The 21,569-nt window shown below is 39.2% G+C and overlaps 1 protein-coding gene across 10 annotated transcripts in view; it reads left to right on the top strand.

Moving 5' to 3' along the window:
* DOCK10 (dedicator of cytokinesis 10) overlaps positions 1–21,569 on the top strand; it is a 134,034-nt gene that overhangs the window by 86,388 nt on the left and 26,077 nt on the right. For 8 of the 10 annotated variants that reach the window (XM_037406772.1, XM_037406778.1, XM_037406773.1 and 5 more), the window contains exons 24-39: positions 1,000–1,118; positions 3,991–4,060; positions 7,340–7,453; positions 8,634–8,705; positions 9,337–9,483; positions 11,415–11,498; positions 14,181–14,277; positions 15,566–15,610; positions 16,098–16,273; positions 16,408–16,524; positions 17,534–17,645; positions 18,366–18,487; positions 18,573–18,687; positions 18,856–18,922; positions 19,769–19,816; positions 20,465–20,566. In XM_037406772.1, the coding sequence (XP_037262669.1) occupies positions 1,000–1,118; positions 3,991–4,060; positions 7,340–7,453; positions 8,634–8,705; positions 9,337–9,483; positions 11,415–11,498; positions 14,181–14,277; positions 15,566–15,610; positions 16,098–16,273; positions 16,408–16,524; positions 17,534–17,645; positions 18,366–18,487; positions 18,573–18,687; positions 18,856–18,922; positions 19,769–19,816; positions 20,465–20,566 (1,607 nt within the window). The remainder of the gene's footprint in view (positions 1–999; positions 1,119–3,990; positions 4,061–7,339; positions 7,454–8,633; positions 8,706–9,336; positions 9,484–11,414; positions 11,499–14,180; positions 14,278–15,565; positions 15,611–16,097; positions 16,274–16,407; positions 16,525–17,533; positions 17,646–18,365; positions 18,488–18,572; positions 18,688–18,855; positions 18,923–19,768; positions 19,817–20,464; positions 20,567–21,569) is intronic. The other 2 variants (XM_037406777.1, XM_037406775.1) reach the window with 2 other exon arrangements.

Genomic DNA, 21,569 nt, shown 5'->3' with positions numbered 1-21,569 from the left:
TTTGATAGATGCAGGTAGACCTGAAAAGAATTGCTTTGTTCTTAAATAGTCTTGATTTAAAGAAATGATTAAGGGATGTTTTAAAAAATCAAAGCATCAGACTGATTTAGAGGTTACACCTCTCCAGAATGAAATTCTTAACTATTGATGTTTGGAAAGCCATTGAGCATATTGGACAAAGTTTAGGAATCCGTAAAAGCTTTCCAACTTTCTAGACAGTAAGTCAGTTAAACTACCAAAATTGCAATGTTTTTTACTTGCTGTTTGTAGTTTACCTTTTAAAAAAGATTTCAGTAATTTTATTAGAATATAGAGATAGCATCATATGCAACAAGGGTTCAACTATGCAATATAACCAGGAAATAAGTAGTTTTCCCCAGAGTGTTTTGCTTTTCTTTATAAATCACTAATACCTTTGAAGAAATTCTGGAATAATTTGGAAATGACTGAAATGAAAACTAGGAGGAATACAAATGAGTGAGTTTGGGGCTTTTTTTAATTAAAAGCTCAATATCGTCCTTGATCAGAGAAGATAATATAATGTCAGTTCAGTCAGAGTGTTAGTACTACTTTTTACCAATATGCTTTTAACATAATTGTTTTAGCCAATATCAGGTCTCTGCATAAAAGGAATGTTTTTTCCTAAAAATGTAAGGAAATGCATGTCTTGAGAACAGGAATTAAGTTCTTTTCTTTCTCTTACATACATATCCTTAGTGAAATGTGAAATTTGTGTTTGCTTTCTCTCTCTTTTACCCCTCACCCTTAAGTCAGGGCAAAGCAAAATACTGGATTTCTGAAAAGCAGACAATACCTACAACTGTGTTGATGGTCATATTTGAAACAAACTCTATGGGAAACCAGTTCCGTACTTGGTTGTCCTGTTTTCCTACTGCTATTACACCAGTGGCTGTGCTGCATTTTACCTGCTGAAGCAGGAAATCAAGTTTCATTGCTTGTATTGGAAATCCCTCATTTTCTTTCTTATATCTGTTACAGAATTTGCTGAGGATCGAGAAGATCCATGTAATTATGAATTTTCTTCCTGTAATACTGAATCAGCTCTTCTGGGTTTTGGTGCAAAACAGTGATGATGAAGTTGCAACAGCTGTGACCAGGTATCTGAGTATTTTCTGTAGGAGGAAAAGAATTCACTCTAGAGTGCAAATGTAGATGTTAGTCCAATTTTAGCTGCTCTTACAAAGGTTGACTATGACATTTAGACTTTAGTAGGTGAGAATGCCTGCTTCCCCCTTAAGACAGGGCTCTGCAAATAATGCATGGAAGAGCATGGTATCATGCAGCTGACTGATACCAACCAGGACATCACTGACTATGATGGACCTGTCTCTGTACCCTGAGACAACCACAGGTAAAGGTCTCATTCTTAAGGAGCTAAGTGCTTCCCAACAAAGCTGAATATCTGGTTTGGTTTATGTTTGGGTCTGAGGGATGTGGAGTTGAGCATAGGAAGAGCTTGGCATCTTGCCACATCCAATGCAGAGTCAAACAACCAGGTTACACTGTTCTGGGGCATTTTTTAATTGGAGTGTATCAGCAGTAACTGAAGAGCAATGGAAGCATTTTCCAGTGAGCAGGCAAACAGCTGGAATGATTTGCTGAGTCTCTCACCCCTCACATAATGAAATTGTCTTTATTGATGCTGTTAATCAGGGCAGCAGGGAAAAAAAAAATACTGGAGAGATTATTATTGGTCTCTGCAGGAGGGCAGAAAGTTTCATTGCATTTTCTTTTGACCATAGAGGTGTTTTTGTTGTGCTTCTGCCCATAGCTAAACATAGGCACTACAATACAACTAGTAGGAAAAAATGACAACTGTCCTCAGCAACCCTGTTAAGACTAATCTGCTCTCAGTATATTTTCTTTCTTTCTTTCAACAAATTGCTCTTCAGAATTAGTTCCTGAAGAAGGATTAATTAGGAAAACTTCAATGAGCAAGGAAGCAGAATTCCTTATCTTAGCCTTGGAAAGCTAGTTTCAATATCCTTTATCAAAGGATCATGATACCTTGCAGAGCCAAGTCCAGTTTTACCACACCTAGGCACTAGGATTAGAAGAACCTCTCCTTGTAAAAGTGTCATTTCATCGGTGCATACTGTCTGCAAAGGGAAAGAAGCAGTCAGACCTTTGTTCAGGACCCTGTTACGGCCAACAGATGAACTGAAGTTAAGGCTAGAGAGAATGAAGAATTGTGTCCCAGGCTAGAATTTTGGTATGGGTTAAGTGACTGGAAAATAAGTGCTATAGAAGCAGCAGCTGTTTAAAAAATAGTTTTAATGATTAGGTGGAAAAATGGAAGGATTTTAATTTTTTTTATGCTTCAGATTTGATTATACGCCCATCTGGCCAAAAAATGAAAATATTCTCAGTGTTTTTCTTGTATGTGTGGTAGCTTTCGTGTTGATAGAGTTGATGTCAACAGGAATACACACGTCTGCTGTGTGTGCCATTCATTGATGTGTCCTATATATACACATTGTATTTTGTTCTGAATAGCTTGAAGCAGCTTGTGTTGAACATATTAAAAGCAACAACAACAGAATGACAGCATAGATTGGCTTATGTGTTGGGGAAAAAACATTACTCCTTTTATACTCTCTCAGGGTTATTTACTTGTCTGGAGGCCCAGTCATGTCATCATTTCTCTGTCTCATCTTTGCCAGAACTTATTTCAATTTCAAATCATAATAAAGGCTGCAGAATCAAAATGGGTACAACTAATTTTGTCATAGCTTTTGTGTTTTGCTACAAGTTTTACTTCTACTAACAGCAAGAAGTAAGGTATATGAAAAAATCTGATTTAAAAGAATTACAAAGCTTTTGAATCCAATAATAAGAATTGTACTAAACACTCAAATCACCATACTAGTCAAAATGAATATTTGTATGTGGACCAGAGTCGGGCATATTAACAATCCATTTTAGTCATACCATTATTATGCATACCCCTGAATTTGAGATACAGTTTGCTAATTTTTCACATTTGAGAATCACGAACTGTTTCTTCCCCATTCTTTTAACATAAAAATATAATTATAAAATTGCAGTCTTTTCTATATTAAGTATCCTGAAAAAATGAGATCCCAATGATCTCATGGTTAATCTCATGGTTAAGTTGAAGAATTCTTGCTCAGACCTGTGTTTTCTGAAACAGGATGATCCCAAACAAAGATGTCCCAGGTACAAGTTGAAGATAAAACTTTGCTGAGCACTTGGTCTCAAGTAGCACCATCTCTTCTGTCAGAAGCTGTGTTTGTGACAGTGGGTGCCAGCACGTCCCAGGCAATTTTCTCCCCTGCTGCTGATCACCAAGCTGATCTGCAGAAGCTTGAAGTATCTATGGTTGCACCAAGTGTCCAGCCTCTCCATTCTGCACGGGTGCTATGTTCAGCTTTTGCTCCTGAATGCTTGGGCACTTGGGCTGGGGCTGAGTCCGAGGTTCTGGGGAAACAGGGCAGGAGAGGGGCGTGCTCGGGCTTGAGCCTAGGCTTCTGTTTGCCTTTGATTAGCAGTGCCATCATGAGCAAAGTGTCAGAGCTTTACAGAATTACCAAGATCTGAGAGAACCTGACACTTAGCATTCCCAGAGAAAGAGGCTTTTGCCTCTCTGTTTCAATAACATACTCTCATTTTTCTTATTTCTTACCAACCAAGGTCTGTATAAACTTTGGTTAGTTAATAGTTTTCTTTTGTTGTAATGTCTGTGCAGTTATAATGATTAAAACCGGATGCGTTTTGTTAGATGAATATATAACAGCACAATCCATGCAGGTGGAGGGCCCAAGGAGTGACTGTTTTCCCAGTGGGACGGTGTCTGCGCATGCTGTTTATCATTTGTATCGCAGCCCTCATGGACTGTTTTAAATGAGGTTACAATAGCAGAAGAATGTGATGCATCAGATAGACTTTCTCTGCCTTATGACACAAAACAGCTCTTTTTTTTTTTTTCCCCCTTTTTTCATCTTGCAGGGTTCTTACTAACGTTGTTGCTAAGTGCCATGAAGAACAACTAGACAACTGCATCAATTCATATGTGACGGTATGATTGCTGTTATACCATTAGTTGTTCTATGCCGGGGCGGGGTGGTGTTTGGTTTTCTGTGGGATTTTTTCCCCGTTTACTCTCAGTTGTACTTGTCTGTAGCTTTCTCTGCATTTACATCATGGCTTTTTGCCACTAGTAGGCTGAGTGACTCTGCTTAGGAAACTAAGATTTGGAAGAGTCTGAGTCAATTCTTCACCATGAGTTTCTTGTGTCACCTTGAACAAATTACACTGCCTCTGTGCTTTAAGGGCATCCTGTAGAGCAGTGAGTGTCTTTCTCTAGCAAACTTGGCTGTATCCTGGCTTGCAACCTTACTCCACTGAGGAGGAGGAAGGGCTGCTCCTGTTTCCTCTGCATAGTGCAGCTGGTTTTCCATAGGACACCAGGCTGAGGAAGCTGCAGTGCACTCTTAAAGGGCACTGGGATGGGGGAGGGACAATTCCCCATAGTCAGCTGATGACTAGAACTTAGATTTTAGAAGCAAGACCTTGTGCAAATACCCTTCCACTGAGCTTCTAGGAGTGTAGGCTTAGTGTCAGTCTTTGTGAAATGATGTTAAACTGAGAATTTCCCACCTTGCGGGGTTTGAGGAGGGGGGAAGGAGGACATAAATACATGAAAGATCATGAAACTTTAGCTAAGTAGGTACCAGTGAGAGACATTTAATGTAGCTTGTGTGCAGTCTGTAGCATTCTTCTTGACTGTGATGAGATTTATCACTTCAAAATAGCTGGCCATCTGTATTACACATGCACAGGGTTGCCCTCATTGTAGTTGAAAAGGATCCACAGGTGGTAATTTTTATGGAGGAGGTACTTCTGGATGCTCTTCATGGCTGCAAGATGGCTGCATGTTTCTCAGGAAACTATAGGTTTTTAGCTAAGCTTTTGATTATTTTCTTAAGTCATGATTTTAATTTCGAGATCCTAACTCTTTGCATGTGCTATTGTACATAAATTCTTTTCTTATCTGTTGAGTATAGATTCTTGTAACTGTTCCCTGTTTACTCAGCTGTATTCCTTCATTATTATTTTGAAGAAGAGGGTAGATATAGAATATGTATGGGTATGTTCTTTGTATGGAGTCTGGTTCCAGGCAAGCTTTAGTATTACCTAAAAAACCAAAGGCATGACCTCTTTAAAGGTGATGTCCTTGTTATCTGTGTCAATTGAATATCCATTGAATGACTATGAATAATACTATTCATATTCAGCAAGTATCTCGTCATCAGTATATTTGGGTAACAGCTTTATAAGTTGAGAATTTTATGAAGAAACATGTTTTTAAGTAGAAGAATATATTAGGAGAAGAATGTATTAACTGCTGTTACTGGCATGGACAAGAAAAATTAATAGAAAAATGAATGTCATTTAAGGGTGTTACACTTTTTTTCCCCTCTTCACTTGTGTTAAATTTTTCCTCTCCTTTTTAATTGTAGGGAAGAGAGCTGGAAAATTTTGTTCTAGTCTTGCTAGATGAATCAGTAATGAATACGTTGTAATATCTTTGAGTGCTATGTTTATTAACTTCTTTGTGTATTGCAAATAGCAGCATAGAGGAGAATTGCAGGTTGTTAGAAGAACTGAGGTAGATACTGCCATCACTTTGCCTCTTGGCCTGCTCAGGTTCAGTGGCGACAGAACTAATGGAGGTCGTAATAGCAATGAAAGAATCCCCCGCAGTTGTGGAAAGAAGCTATGAGTGACAAATGTCTGTATGGGCTTCTGGCTGTAATAATATTCTGATTCACTGTGCAACAAGTAGTTTTCATAACATACATTTGTAGATTATAAGTAGTATAAATTACATAAGTTTGGGGGATGGGGGGTGTTGTGGGGTTTTTGTGGGTTTTTTATCAACTTTAGGAATAAAGTGTAAGCAATTACATTCCTGATGAACTCAAACTTTAGCGTGTTCATGGGTAGAATCATGAAAATATGGTAGGAGTTAGGTTACTAAATGGGAAAACTTTTTTAATTTTAGTGTTGACAACTGTAGATTGGTATTTCCATGGTATGGATATGCTTTCATGCTTCATAGAGGTATGTGTTTACAGGTGATGTATCTCAGCATCTTAGTAGTCAAATTTTAAGTCTCAAGTACTCTGGTTTAAGCACAGAGGAATTTGGCTGAGGTCCAGCAGAACTGTTCAGGCTCCAAAATAAATAACCTATGTAATATATAAATTTAATTAATTACAATAGGCACCTATGGCAGCTAAATATCTTTGAAATAAGAGGTGATTATTAGGCCACACAAAAAGTCCATTTAGTTTGTTTTCCCATTTCCAGCAGCAGTCAAAAGCCAATAACTGTTAATCTCTTTTATCCATCTGTAAGGAAATTAATTCCTACTTTAGAGATGCTGGTTTGGGAATAAGTAAGTTGAGAATTCTGAGTCACTCAGATGCAATAATAATGCAAAATTACACTGACTTAACAACTGGACCCAGAAGTGTCAAACTGCGTAGGGAGAAGCTTACGGCATCTGCTCTCGAAACAAAGCTGAATATTAGTAAGATATTTTCAAGTGATATTCCTTTTACCTGCCTGGTAGAATTAAAAAGGTATTTCATTCCAACTAATGCACTGGCAGAGCTCTTGCTCTAGGGAAGGAGCAATGGATGCCAGCACCAAATCATCAGATTAAAATGTTGAATAAAACACATGCTAGAGTTATGAGTTCTGAACAACTTGGTAGATAAATTCTTCTCTTGAGGGCTTGATTTCTAAAGGGGTACAGTTTTCCCCTTCTGTCAGCATCAGTGGGTGCTCTACACCTTTCAGGATGAAGAGTTGTTACCAGCTCTGACTGGCTGTTGCCACTGGAAGGAAGGTGCCAGTGAAAGGTGGCCCTGACTGGGTGGGTGAAGAACCCTCCGTGCTGGCTCTGCTTCCTTATTTTATTTTATTTTTTTACCCCCTGGTGAAATGCCTTGAAAGACAGTCTAGCAGTGTCAGCACCCTGTGGTCTATTGGAAAAAAAAATAAATCATAGCACTGACTTTAAGCAGAAATTCCTCTTGATTCACATTAAGCTGAAATCAACAGGGAGTTGTGTTTAAAACTGGGATTTTGTAGGGGAGCAGTGTTGTGCTCTTACTGCTAGGGGAATTAAACTTTTTGTGAATGCATTGTTCAACCAAGATATATTTTGGCAGCAAAGGTTGTCAGCTGGTAGTGGTGTATAAATAGTTTATTTTCTACTAAGTTTTTTTTTTATATTTATGTTAATGTACATTTTGATAACTTTTATTTTTCTTCTCTTCTTCAGTATGTGTTCAGGACCAAATCATTTGAAGAAAGGACTGTTCATGAGGAGCTGGCCAAGAATATGACTGGTCTTCTGAAGTTAAACGACCAAGTAACAGTGAAACAGGTTTTAAAGGTGAATGATAGCTTGAACTTAGCACATTTGTAGTTTTATTGGTTTTCTGCCTGAAACTCACTTCTCGCCTCCCCTCTTCGGCATCCTGCCCTGCTTCAGTAGACAGACTCACCAGAGTTGCTACAGTTGCTCAGCGTAACATGTTTCTCAGAATGCAGTGGTTCGCATAATAAAATTCCTCCTTTCTGTTACAGCTCAGCCTGAGTCCGAAACCTAATTCTTACACAATATGATGTGAGCGATTACTTTTAGGATACATTGTTTTAATTTTTATTTTGGAAGGTGCAGGGAAGATGTTCATCTGTAAGTAGGACATCTATATCTGATTTCAGCTGCTGCCTTTGCTTGACAGTGACCGAAATGAGAATGATTGATGTTTCCTGAGGTTTCTTATATCCAGCCAAGTCTAAGAAATTCATACGTGTGCAGGCCCCATCACTGAGCCTGTCAGTTATGGGCATAAGAGCTAGCCAGTCCAGCTCGGAGTTCCCGGTGGCAAAAAAAAGTTTAAAACTATTTAGAGTGAACCAGTTCAAATTTTCATGTGCTGAGCCACTGGAGTAGCAAAAATGGGCTGAAAGCAGAAAAGCTAGCTTGCAGGAAACAGGCCATGCAAGGGTACCTACGAGTGTGTTTGGGGGGTGGGGGTTGCTATTTGTAAGCTTTTTGAGTGTGTTTGTTTCATGTATCTTCTCAGATACGTGAGGATGCATTTGTATCTGTTCACTATTGCCAATGGTATTTGAAGAACCCCTCTATTTATCTTCCAAAGGAGTCCAATCTTACTCCAGACCAAATTACACATCCACTGGAACTAACTAAGCAGTTTATTCTCAGCCTCTGTTCCCTGAGGTTCTCTGCATCAAGCATTGCTGCCAGTTACCTGCAAACAAACAGTGAAGAGAGAGCTCGGCAAGAACAGCAGGATTGTAGGAGCGCCGTTTGCAGGCTCCATGCTGCACAGAGCCACAGTGACAAAGTGCCTGAGATGGCACTCAAGGACATGATCCAGTGTTACTCAAATACATGGCACTTAGGATCTTTGATTTATTTGTCACGTAGAGTTTACCATTGTGCATTACTGAGAAATGCAATTGGTCTACAAGGCATGGTAATGAATCATAAAGTATTTGTCAGATAATAATTTTTTCCTTATGTCTTTTTTCCTTCTTTTGAACAGCATTCCTGGTTCTTCTTTGCAATTATCTTAAAATCAATGGCACAGCACTTGGTTGATACAAACAAAACAAAGGTAAGTATGTAAGTGATCTCAACAGAGTAGGCAATCTGTCTCTTAGGGAAAATACACAGTGTGGAATCCTGGGAAATACACATACTTGGACTTTTCTTCTTGACCAGTCAAAAAAAGAAATGCTGTTATACTTTGTACAATATTGGGTTTACCCACAACAACTTTGTATACCTGCTAGGCTCAAACTGATCCTTGCATGTACAGGTGGGCCAAAAATACAGGTGCGTCAGCTTTGTGATGGGTGGGTTAGAATGGAAGGAGAATTCTCTAATTTCTGCTGGTTACTCAACAAGTGATTATGCCGGGCAGCAAATAAATGATTTGGCAACTCAGCTTTGAGCAAACCTTACAGAGCTGGAGATCAGTGCTTTGACCTCTTTTCTGTCTGATTATCAAAGATGCTCTTGGTATACTTGTTGTGGAATCCAAGGATAAGATTTCCCACTTTCCTGTGGACCAGATTGTTCCTTTTAGGGTTTATACTCAGAATAGATCCATGGAACTCTAGGAATATTTTTCTTCTGTGTTGAATGACCTGTGTTTTATTGTTTTTTATTCTTGGCCTGAATGTATTTTCAGGTTTAATGTGCAACGTTGTACACTCTCAAGTGAAGATCTGTTCCCTGTTTAGGTTTCTCGAATTCAGAGGTTTCCAGAATCATTTCAAACTGAGCTGGATACACTTGTAATGGTCTTAGCAGACCATGTTGTTTGGAAGTATAAAGATGCTCTTGAAGAAACCAGAAATGCAAACTACAGCACTGCCAAATTTCTGAAGGTGAGACGCTCTGTCATTACAGCATATGCACTTATTTTCCCCATACTTAATGCAAACTTGAGACTATTCTAGTCCAGTCAAGGGGAATAAAAACAATTCTGAGTGAATGATGGCTCAATTTCCAAGTTTAGCATTGACCTATATTTAGTTTTTCTATGCCCTTGAGTCTTTAAGAATGCAAAAGCTTTATCTGTCTGCCTTAAAGCAATTATGTCAAAGAGCCCAAGTCTTAAAATTTTGCCGATTCTTAAATTATATTCAAATAGGTGAAAAGTTTGGTAAGGAATGAAACTGTAGTTACAGTTGAGCTTTGATTTTTTTATTTAAATACTATTGCTCTGAATGACAGTGAGTGGATTAATATTTCCTAATCACAACCAGTGTGCACAGCTTTTACAAACCAGAATAAGCAAACTGCAAGTATTACGTGAAATATTGTAACCTACATTTTTAACTCTTCGATGCCCTTTCACTTCCCAAACGTAAGAAAGTACATGTGTGGTTTGGAAAAGTCACTAAAAGGGGTTGTATTTTATGGTTTTGTCCTGATATTTCTCAATCGTTTTTTATTTTCCCAGCATGGAATTAGCTGTGAAGCATTGGAAAACTGTCATTCAGTAGGTTGTGTGGCCAGATACTTAATCTAGATTTAAACTGGATGCACACACACACATCTTTCCATTAACGGAATGATGTACATTAATGATGTACGGAATATTGTATATAGTACATGCTGAAACGCAGGCTCAAGTCTTTTATGACAAGTTGAAGTACAGCATTAGGAGAGAGCAGTATTCCAGCAATGAAATGTTCCTGTGAGGTTATAAGGAAAACAACCCCAAAATGATGGTGGATTTTTCTCCATTCATACGTAGGAGAAACAAATGATAAACTTGCTGTCTGCTGTGTTGGCCTCTGTTGCTGATACCGTATGGAAGCCCTAGTTGCTGTTGACACACTGATGTGAAGCTGTATCTATCCATAGTGTTACATCATTTGGAAGATGATGCTGGTTTGAGACAGGAGCATAGGTGGAGGGGCTTAGTCGGTAGTTGTGCAGTGTTGCACCTGGGGAGGTGTTGCAGATTTGCATGCTGGTTTTGTGTGTTTCTCAGCTAAACTGGGAAGACAGTAACGCTGCATTATATGATCTGGCATATGGCTGTGTTTTAATTTCTCTTTGAATCTAGTCTGCCAGAAAGAATTACGTGGGTTAGAGATGATACGTCTTTCTGCGGGCTGGCATTGCAGCAGCCTTGTTTGAATGCTATGTGGCAGAAGGCTCAGGGCTTCACTAGTTTTGCAGAGTTCAGGAACACCAGAGAAGGAGGGCATTCCAGATTGTTTTCCCTATCTTGTGGGCTCTCTGCAAGGGAAAAATGTCAGCAGTTGTATCACCAAGGCCCTCAAAAACCTTTACACCTTCTGGCTATTTAGTCTATCTGGCTAGAAGCAAGAGCGGTGCTGTCATCATAACGTAATGTAGTGGCATATTTATTTCAGGAAGATAATGTAGCTCATAGATAGCGAGTATTGTGACTGGATTGATTCCTCAAGAGTCATTGCTCTGTCACTGAAGGAGATATTCCAGTCAGCTGGCATCACGTACCACCTCTGGTGACTGAGTGTTGCAGTACATGAATGACTTCCATCAGATAAGCTTTCTCCTAGTATACAGTACACACTGATAGTTATTTCAGACTGTAGACACAGTGAAAATGGAAAGTTTGTTCAGCTTATTACTACTTAAAACAAATTAAAAAATCAAGCCAGATTCACCAGTTCTCTGGTTTTCATTGCCCTGCTATAAGACTAACTTCACCTGCACAAATAATTCAAGTTTATAGATGATGCGAGACAAACAGCCGGGTAAGTGAGGCCATGTACTGCTTCTTGGCTGCAAAATAATTCTTTTTTCCCCCTTTTCTTAGCGCTGTTTTACATTTATGGATCGTGGATTTGTGTTCAAGATGGTCAACAATTATATAAGTATGTTTGGAACAGGAGATAGCAAGGTATAGTTTTGATTTTTTTTGTTGTTGTTTGGTTTTGTTTTTTTCTGGAGTGACTTGCTAACAGAATATTTACATTGCAACTATTTATGATCTGTTCCATGGCTTCACCGTGCTCAGAACTAGAGTCAGTGAAAGTATTTACTGTAAATACGTGTTAAAACCTCTTGGGTTTGAGCCACCTACCTTCTTTTCTGGGAGTAAATAGCCACGTCCAAACTATTGCTTAGTGAGCCCTGCAGGGGCAGACTCTGCAAAGACTCAGCAAAAGGCTGAGTTTAAGCTGTGATTCTTTGGAAAGTAAGTACATTTGTGGTTTGGTCTATAAATATCAGCAGCAATTGGCAATAATTTTCTTTAAGGAGATTTAAAAGTAAAGACATATGAACAAGTTACAATTGTGTAAACTCCAATTGAGAGCGTAACATCTCTGTTACTTTAAATGAATGGTATGGTCTTATGTCATTGATGATGCAAGAAAACCAATCTTCTCCAAATTAGTTTGTGCTTGCTATGAGGAAAATTCCCTGCAGCCTGGATTTCTTCTGTAATAGTCAGTAATATAGTTTGAACAATAAATTTCAAACTGCAAGAGGTCCTCAGATTATTCAGCTTCACTCCTTTACTCTTCATTCATCAGGGTGAGTCAGAGGCTTTATCTCTTCCATAGCTGGGTTTCTAAGCTGTCATGTGGGAGCGTATAAGACGATAGATAACAGAATGTATTCAAGATATGCACTCTGAATGACTCATCTTTCCCAAAACAGCTTACAAAACTATTAACTTTTATAAATTTTTAATGGTGATCTGGGCATTTGTAGGTAATGAGTGAGATTACTCCAGGTCTGGTTTGCTTTTACTAAAACCAACTTCATGCTGCACTTGCATCTTTCACCTAATCTCTGGAACAGATGTAGAATGGAGCCTCTCGGTATCAATGTTATAGCCTGAAGTCTATAAGTCTGTAAATATTATTATGCAATCTGAAAATTGTTTCCACATTTCAAACTTCCCTAAATACATCCAACCACAAGAACAGATGTTTAATTAAAGTCAGTTAATGGCCAGTGGAAAAGCCCGAGATTAGTCAGTGTGCAGAGCAGAATTTAGCAATGTGTGTGGAAGCGGAGCTGAGACAGATGTACCACTGGAACAGTCTTTGCAGCACTTGAAAACAATAACCACAAAATTAAATTGGAGATTTCTGACCTCGAGGAAAGAGAGGTCTTGCATTGTTTTCATTTCCTTCAGACGCCTAAGCAAGAGTCAGTCATGTAAATGTGCTGCAGAATGTATTTCTGTGCATCTTTTGCTGCTTTAACTGGATTGTTTATGTATCAAAAAGACAATCCTGCAATCTAACCTCTCTCTTCAGAGAATTTAAAGCATATATTGCTGCTTGAATAAACAGTTTGTGGGTATATCAGTCTATAACATTGCAGTTTGAATTTACTGCAATCGTGAATGAAGGACCATAATTTCTGTTCCACAGAAATATCCCTCGTGGTATTCCATATTTTGACATTTAAACATTGTTTTGAGAAATACTTACTCAACAGTTGAAATACCTCATTAGAATTCAGTTCGTTGTTGTATTCCCTCAAAATGTCACAGTTCCTCTTGGGAAACGCATTTCAGGTGCTTCATTTATTTGCCATTAGACCCTGAATTGCATGTCCAGCTGTATTGCTGATGAGGTACTGCAATGCAATAAAACATTTCAGGGAAAAATTCCCCACCATCCACTGCTCAGTAGATTCTGAAAAGTGTATGTTCCAGGTATCCTAGCCCAATGGTGGCAGCAGAAATGCTACAATTTAATTTTAGGGATTGACAGACTTAAACGCAGGGCAAATAAGACCTTTACAAGTGCTTTCTAATGCTAGGGCCAATGTTTGACCTAGATCGATGCAGTGTCGTATCAGTAGTCCTGAATGACTGCTTTCTGCCGCTGAGCAGAGTGAGCTGAGAAGACAGAAATAAAAATTTTTTACTGGATGTTGTGTATTATCTTTATATCTCAGTGGCACATCAATATAGTGGAAATTTTAGATTTGTGAAATAGTTGCAAGGCTCCACAAAAGATCACAAATAGATTCTTGGGAGGGAGATATTGAGGAAATAATACCAAAATTATATAATACTTAAATCCCTCAGAGCTGGAACTCAGTGGCATCAAGAGAGGAAGTTTTCACCACTATCAATAGGTTTTGAATCTGCCCTGTGTGGGTGAAGCTTTGTATTTGGCTGACCAAAAAAAAGAGAAAAGAAAAAAGAAAACAAAAACACACACAAAAAAAAAAAAAAGGCAGGCATAATAACTATGGCAGTCCCAAAGTTGTGCGGTCTGGAGAAGTTGCTTCACTATAATTGTATGCTGTAGTATATACCATCAAAAGATCCAGCGTAGCTTTAAATATACCTTAAATATTTAGCTTGGATCAAGCTTGTATTTATCGGTCCATCTTCAATGAAAAATCATAGTTCAGGAATCCAAAAAGCTTGTTTGACTGTGTCAAGTTCGTTTGGTAACAGAGATGAAACCCAAATGTTTATTATTTGTGCAGTTTGGCATCATTGTTGGGTGTGATTACGAATTCTGAGGCAGAGCTGAAGCAGTAGTGCAGCTTTTACCATTTTCCCTGATTTAATGTGAACTGAACCATTGCCTGTTCTGGTTTTCAGACTTTACATCAGTTCAAATTTGACTTTCTCCAAGAAGTCTGTCACCATGAGCACTTTATCCCTCTGTGCCTGCCCATACGATCTTCCAACATTCCTGGTAAGGCACCACCCCGAAACGGTTTCTTACAGTGGTGAATTATTGAGAGGTTCAAAGAGCAGATAATAATTAACCCTCTGAACTATCGTGTCTGCACATCAGGCACAGAAGCCCTGAATGGCTTTTCAGGTGTGGTACTTCAGCAGTGAGATAAAAATAACATCATTTCAGTACGCCTATAAATAAATGCGCCCCCTGACAGCCCAGTTAGGCGGCGGGAGGTGACTGTTCTGCTGGAAGTGTTGAGGTGAGCAAACTGGATTCTTTGTGAGGACTAATTGCTAAAGCTGCAGTAGCCTTGGGAGGTGGCGAGCTGGGGAAAGGGGTTGGACAGGTACAGCAGGAAGGAGCAGAAGCTGGGGCAGTGATAAAGGAGTTGTGAAACTGCTGTTGGGGAATAGGCTTGCCCACTGCTGTGGGGTGTATGACTTGTCCGTGTGACAGCTGCTCCTTTGTGGAGATGATCTGAACCGCACATGTAGCAGGAGTTTGGAAACATCTGTGTCCCAGATAACAGGCCATTGGTACTTTTGCTTCCAGGCTGTCTCTAGAACTGGCAGGCAGGTCCCTTGCAATAGCCCTTTTCTCCCAAGTGCATTTATTTTCTTGGCCTCTGACAAGCCTGAACGTTAATGGTCACCCCATACTGCAGTGTTTTACCTGGAGCAGTGAGGCAAGAGAGACCCATTTCTAATCTGTTAGTTATACCTCCTGAGCTGCTTCTCAGGGCAGGGGATACTGTGTGTAACCCACGTTTTGCAGAGAAGAAAGAACAGGTTTTGCCTGTGCCCTGCCACAGGAGTGAATCCACCCTGCCCATCCCCCAAAGCCAGCAGCCACCACATGTTCCATCTGGTGCACCGAAATCTGTTATTTCGAACCTGACTTCATGGCCAATGCCCAGTGCTGGGTGCTTTTCCTCTTGGTTTCAAAGGTGCTGGGATTTCAGCCCTGGGCACAATTCCCAGTTCTGACAGTTTTCTGTGTACTCGGGGGAGTTCACTTGGGATGTGGTCCTTTAAGTTGCTGAGAGTGGGAAGGTAACTTCCAGTGGAAAGCAGAATCGCCTCTCAAATTGTGGGTCCTCATTTTTGCTGCAGTTTTCAGCACCAAAAAGTGAGTTCAGTTCTGACACTCATGGCTTTCTTTAACAGTAGAAGCTGTTTAATTCAAATTTGAGTCAAATTGGAAAAAAGTTACAAAGCAAATACATTTTTTTGCACTTAATAAGTTAAAAAAAATGCCTGATTTTTTACCTATTTTTGTTTTATATTTATGAAAAATGAAGATCCTGTGACGCCTTCAGAATCAACACAGGAATATCGAACATCAGGTATGAATAAGATGACCACATAAGAAGCAAGCAGAGTTGTGCATCAAGAGCTTTAAGATTTACTTTGACTGCTGCCACCAAATTGTGGCAAATTTAGGCAAAAATTAATTCCACTTTTGAAAATGGCAAATAAGTCTTGATCACTAGTTTAGAACTTTTCTAGCTAGAATATGGGAACAAAAATTTGGACTCTGTGCTTTGAAGAAGTGGATAGTCTTAGTATGTGCAAAACATTTGAGATTCTCATATGGGAATGTGTATATAAATTGTCTTTTATTAAATTGTAAAAACTGCATGATTTTGAGAAATAATATTATTAGGCTAATTCACTCTAGCAAGTGAGGCAGCAGAGTGGGGCAGTCAGGTCAGGAAATCAAGGTTTAACAGTGGCTTAAATCAATAAAAGCTATTGAAAATTTGGAAAATGGGAGGTGGGGTTATGCAACCCTTAAGTTAATTTAAGCATTCTTGTCCATTCTGTTCCAAGATATTCCAGAGTACACATTGACCAATGAGTTTTGCCGCAAACATTTTCTAATTGGAGTCCTGCTGCGGGAGGTTGGTTTTGCCTTGCAAGAAGACCAGGATATTAGGCACTTAGCTTTGGCTGTGCTTAAAAACTTAATGGCAAAGCATTCATTTGATGATCGATACGCAGAGCCGGTAAAGAAATTGTTTGTCTATTCTTTTTCATTTGCTTGTTCATACAGTAGCTTAAACATATATGAAAATATCTTAGCCACTAGTGTATACTTAATTAGTTTCTTCAAGATTATGTTGTATCTTTTATTTTTTAGGCAAAACAGGCACAAATAGCAAACCTGTACATGCCACTCTATGGAATGCTTTTGGACAATATGCCAAGGATTTACATGAAGGATATGTTCCTTTTTAATATCAATACTTCCAATCAGGTAATTCACATGATTTTTCAGAACACTGAAGGGAATCAAACGGAGGTCTGATCTAGTCAGTCTGGTAGGAAGAGGTCTGAGTTTTATGCTGGTCACAAATTAGCTAAGAAAATACTGTTCTGAAAATGCTGATTTGTGTTCACCTGCAATATTTAATTTGGAAACTCTCAGTTTGCAGAGCACCTGCAGGGCCCTGGGGGTCTGTACAGGCAGGGTACTGACTGTGAATCTGGAACAGACCCAGGGCACTGGTTGTCTTGGGGCTGGAAACTCAAAGTTAAAGGTTTGCAGCCCCAGCCAGTCTGTCCGGTACCTCTTCCCTGGTGCTGCGGGCTGGGGGCTGAGGACCTTGTTCCCCAGGCAGGTCCCTTGGCGAGTAGCTGGGAGATGTTGTTAAAAAAAAGCAAAATTTCCATTGCCACAGATTCTTTGGAGAGTTACATCATCAACCCACGAGCAGTGTCACTGGTACAACAGAGGGACCATGAACTCTACCAGGAGGCCAAGTAGCTAAAGGAGTGAGGGCGTATGAACATCATAAAACGTCTTCACCACCACAGAAAATGGTTGTATAAACTGCACATGTGGAGGAGCATGTTTATTTCTCAAAAGATTAGATGTGTTCTAATCGTAGCCCTGCTTTAAAAACTGGAAACAGATTTTTGCAGGGGCGTTGTGTTTCAGTCCCTCTAGCAAATGATCCTGTTCCACGTGATGGTTGCTAACGGCAGTTAATGCTCCTTTCCCAATGCTGTGCTAGGGTTCAAGAAGCAAACACGGTTAAACTTGATCTGTCCTTTACAACTTCAGTTATGAGAGGTTTTCATGTTGCAGGTAACTATTTGGCATATTATGGCAAGCCTTGATCTTTTAAGGCCATCATGTCTGAACAACTGAAAATAGCTTTTCAAGCTCAGTGCCTGACAAAAGCCTGTTGGGTGTGTTGTCATTGTGAAAGTTATGAATGATATAATTTACTGGAGTTTGTTCTGTTTGTTTCGAAATACAGGGATCTAGGGATGACTTGAGCACAGCTGGAGGATTTCAGAGCCAGACAGCAATGAAACATGCTAACTCTGTGGACACATCGTTTTCCAAAGATGTTCTGAACTCTATAGCAGGTATAAATGACAGGTTGAACATGCACACAGGTAGATTTCTGTGTATCTCAATCCATCATGCTTTCTGCTTAGTGTTCATGGAGGATATCATTAACCCGTTTTGTACAATATTCAGGGAAACATGGTGTGCAATGTTTCTCTTCCCTTTGGGTATTTTTGGATTGATTTTTATTTATCTTGTGAAGCCAGTTGTCTTCCACTGCTTCACTTACTCTCCTGCTTTGGAACGATGCCAATATTCAGGCTCTTACAAATCCCTGTGCCTGAATTCATTCTTGTAGCCTCTGCCTGACTTAAGAATAGTTCCAAGGTTTCTGGTGAAAACTCCTGAAGTCTCTTGGGGGCTAGTAGTTTTAGTTTTTTCCAAACTTAATAAAAGGATAGAAACACACATTACTTTGGTCACTTCCTCCAAAACCCATTTCAAAATCTGGGGAAGTGCATGGGCACCTTTCCACTGATTTTTATGGCTTTAGGTCAGGCCTTACAGAATGCAACAGGCCATTTTAATGCCATGAATAATGGCAACTGAATCATTTTACTTCAACTTGTTGCATGTTTTCAGTACTAAACATACCCATCAATAGCTTTGCTATTGGAATTTCAAAGCACTGGTGTCAATCCAGCACGTGACGCTTTTTAAGTTTTCCATTTTCCTTGTTAGTTTTTGTATCCATAAATGTTTTAGTTTAGCATGTTTGCTATGATTTTTGTTTACAGCCTTTTCATCAATAGCTATCTCTGCAGCAAACCATGCTGACTCCAGAGCTTCCTTAGCAAGTCTTGAATCTAACCCAAGTACCAATGAAAAAAACAGTGAGAGAACTGACACGTGTGAAAAGGTACATGTGCAAATGTTGAAAACAATTACCAGAGGTGGAAACCTGTCACTATACTTAACAAGGCCCTTCGTTGTCAATTCAACAGATCATGAGACCTTTGTCTTTGATTGGATCAACTCTTCGTTTTGACAAGTTAGATCAAGCTGAAACTAGAAGCCTTCTTATGTGTTTCCTTCACATTATGAAAACCATTTCAGAAGGTAAAGAAATGTGTACTCACTACCTAATTTATGTTGTTGTAAAATATTGTGAACGCTGGATCCAAACAAATGCTAAATGTGAACAATTATCAATGTATTTCACAGGCTTTGGGTCAAGTTTTAATTCTCTGTAACAGATACATAATGTATTTTCATATCTCCCTTTAGATGCACTGATTTCCTACTGGTTGCGAGCACCATTCTCAGAAATAACAGACTTTTTCAGCATTCTAGAGTAAGTTCACTTGGCGTTTGGTTGATTTTATGTTATGTGTTGATGTTTTAAAGTGACTGCTGCAAATAATTTCTTTTGGGGTTTGTCCACCTAGTGGACTAGGCTGAGATAGCTCTTGTATCTTAGATTATTTTGCCTTAATCTTCTGAAGTCATAATGAGATATTACCATATCCTCCAATACGTTGGCCATTTCCATGAGCAAGGGGTATAAATCTTTAGATGTTTCTCCTAAAAGACATTTTCACAGTAGTTTTCCCATTTGGGATTGAGATTCTATTCTTCCCTTGAGAAAAGAGAAGTATTTAGCTCCCCAAAACTTTCAAACCATACGAAAAGCTGTGTAATGCAGGATTGCCTGCTTTTGGCATCTCCAAGGTAGTTTGCTCAATCCAGTCTGTGTCTGCAGAATCCACGCAGGTAGCTGTTTTCAGAATTTGCTCATTATCTCGTAAGTGAAATGAAAGTTATTTAACTTCAAATGGTGAAGAAGCAATGCTTTTGCAACCAAGTCTTTGTCACTGACTTTGCCTCCTCACCAAGCAGGAATCTTCAACCATGGAGAAAAGGAACAAAGATATGGAAAGTAGTACCACCTCTTGTGTATCCACGTGCTGGGAACTGCTGCATTCTGCTCTGTTTGCTTTCTAGGAGATGCATATCATAGAATAATTTAGGTTGGAAAAGACCTTTAAGATCATCAAGTCCGAACGTTAACCCAGGACTTCCAAGTCCACCACTATGGTGGTGGACTGTACTACAGGTCTCTTTGAGGCACAAAGATTCAGTGTTTTTTCATTATTAGGAAGCCATTGGTAGACATAAAATGTGTTGTTTTATCTTTCAGGGTCTGTCTGCAAAATTTCAGATATCTAGGAAAACGCAATATTGTAAGGTAATACTCTAGTCATAGACTGTAAGTTAACAGTATTTGAATAATACTGCATTACATTAGGCTTAAATTAGGTTAATAGTATATCAGTGTTCTGAAAACATCAGTCTGACATACTGCAGTCAATGTATGCTTCTCTTTTTCTTTCATGCAAACAATGTTATCATGATGTTCTGGACATCTGGGTATATACCTGATGTACAAGATGTGATGATATAACCACTATTGCATTTATAACCCAAAATACTTGGCCATTCTCAAACGTAATTCTGTGTATACGCCAAACAAAGGAACTTGGACACTGTGTTTTCCATCCATATGATGGAAAGCATAATTTTGATGGGCACAGATAAATGTTCCACAGTAATAAAGAAAAAAATAATCATCTGTCTCTACCCACTCTCTGAAAAAGTATGAGATTGTGTTCCAGCTGTAAAATGTCAAATGTACGCTTTGTCCCAGTTGATGTTTCATTTTTAATGTTACCACTGTGAACTTGTCTATTTGTCATACTGTAGGAAAACAAAAGGTCACCTGATGAACCAGTTCATGCTCCGTGGCAGGTTTTGTCAGGCCCGTATTTATTGTTCAGAGACAGGCAAAATCAGCATCACATTCCATAACAGATTAACAGTTATTTTCTCTTAACAGGAAAATTGCTGCTGCTTTTAAGTTTGTTCAGGCCACCCAGAATAATGGAACCCTGAAAGGTTCGAGCTCTTCTGGCCAGGCATCGGGTCTGCTCTCGCAATGGTAATGACACATTGTATTATTAACTCCTATAAAACCACAATCTTTGTTGTCACCTCCAGCCCCTGTGCACTGTCACAGTGGTGGCTGAAAAGAGATTGACACAACATAGCACGGTTCAGAGCCCCAAAGCCAGAAATCGTGGAAGAATGGAGCCCTTTTACTTCAACTTGAGTTATAAGCTGTTTAAAATATGTTCAGAAGAATTCTTAGTTACTGTCAATATTGTTAAGTATTGCAGAAACAGTAGCTGTTGTTTTCAGATCAGATCCCTGCTGAATGATAAGCCACTGTTTTCTCCAACCTGAAGGAATCCATAGGTCCACAACCTTACGCTTTCATGGAATTACTGCTTTAGGGGTAACTATCTATGAATTCACTTAGAGTATCAGGGGATTTGTTTCTCCCCAATAACGTGGGCTTGTGGAGGGGGAAGTATCTAGCAACACAGAGTCAAACTTAAGAGTAGATTTGCTTGACAACCATCTTTTTACTTCCATGCTGCTAAGCGTAGTGTCCTTCACTGTTCTGTCCATGTTGCCAGTTAGAGAATCTTTCTTTCCTAGTCTTTTTATTTTTTTCCTCAGTCTTCCTAGTCTAAACATTGCAAGATCTAATCATTTTTATCAACTTTGTGGTAATAAGCTGCAGGTGCAGCGCACCTTTAATAGTATTTTTGATCCTGTTAGGGGAAAGTGGGATCCTTTTCATGTTAATAATGTAAAACCCTAGAAAGAAAGCAAACTTTTGACTCTGTGCAGCCTGTGGTTCTATCTAAGAGCATGGTGTGGAAGTCCCCCTTCCTCATGAGCCTGGGTCATTGATTTTTATCATTTGCATATAGCTAGAATATGCTCACTGTTATAAGCATGTACCTTGGAATGGAACAAAGGGGAGAAAAAAGGTGCTTTCTCTACCATACTTCTTCCTTTGCTCTTCTACTGTGCAGTTGTGACGAAACAGCACTGATTTCATTACAGCAGCTGGAACTGGCAAGCGGCCTTTA

This window comes from Falco rusticolus, chromosome 13 (genome assembly GCF_015220075.1).
Source record: "Falco rusticolus isolate bFalRus1 chromosome 13, bFalRus1.pri, whole genome shotgun sequence".
NCBI lineage: Eukaryota > Metazoa > Chordata > Aves > Falconiformes > Falconidae > Falco > Falco rusticolus.
The sequence above is the reverse complement of the archived record's forward strand: the minus strand, read 5'-3'. Positions and strand labels throughout refer to the sequence as shown.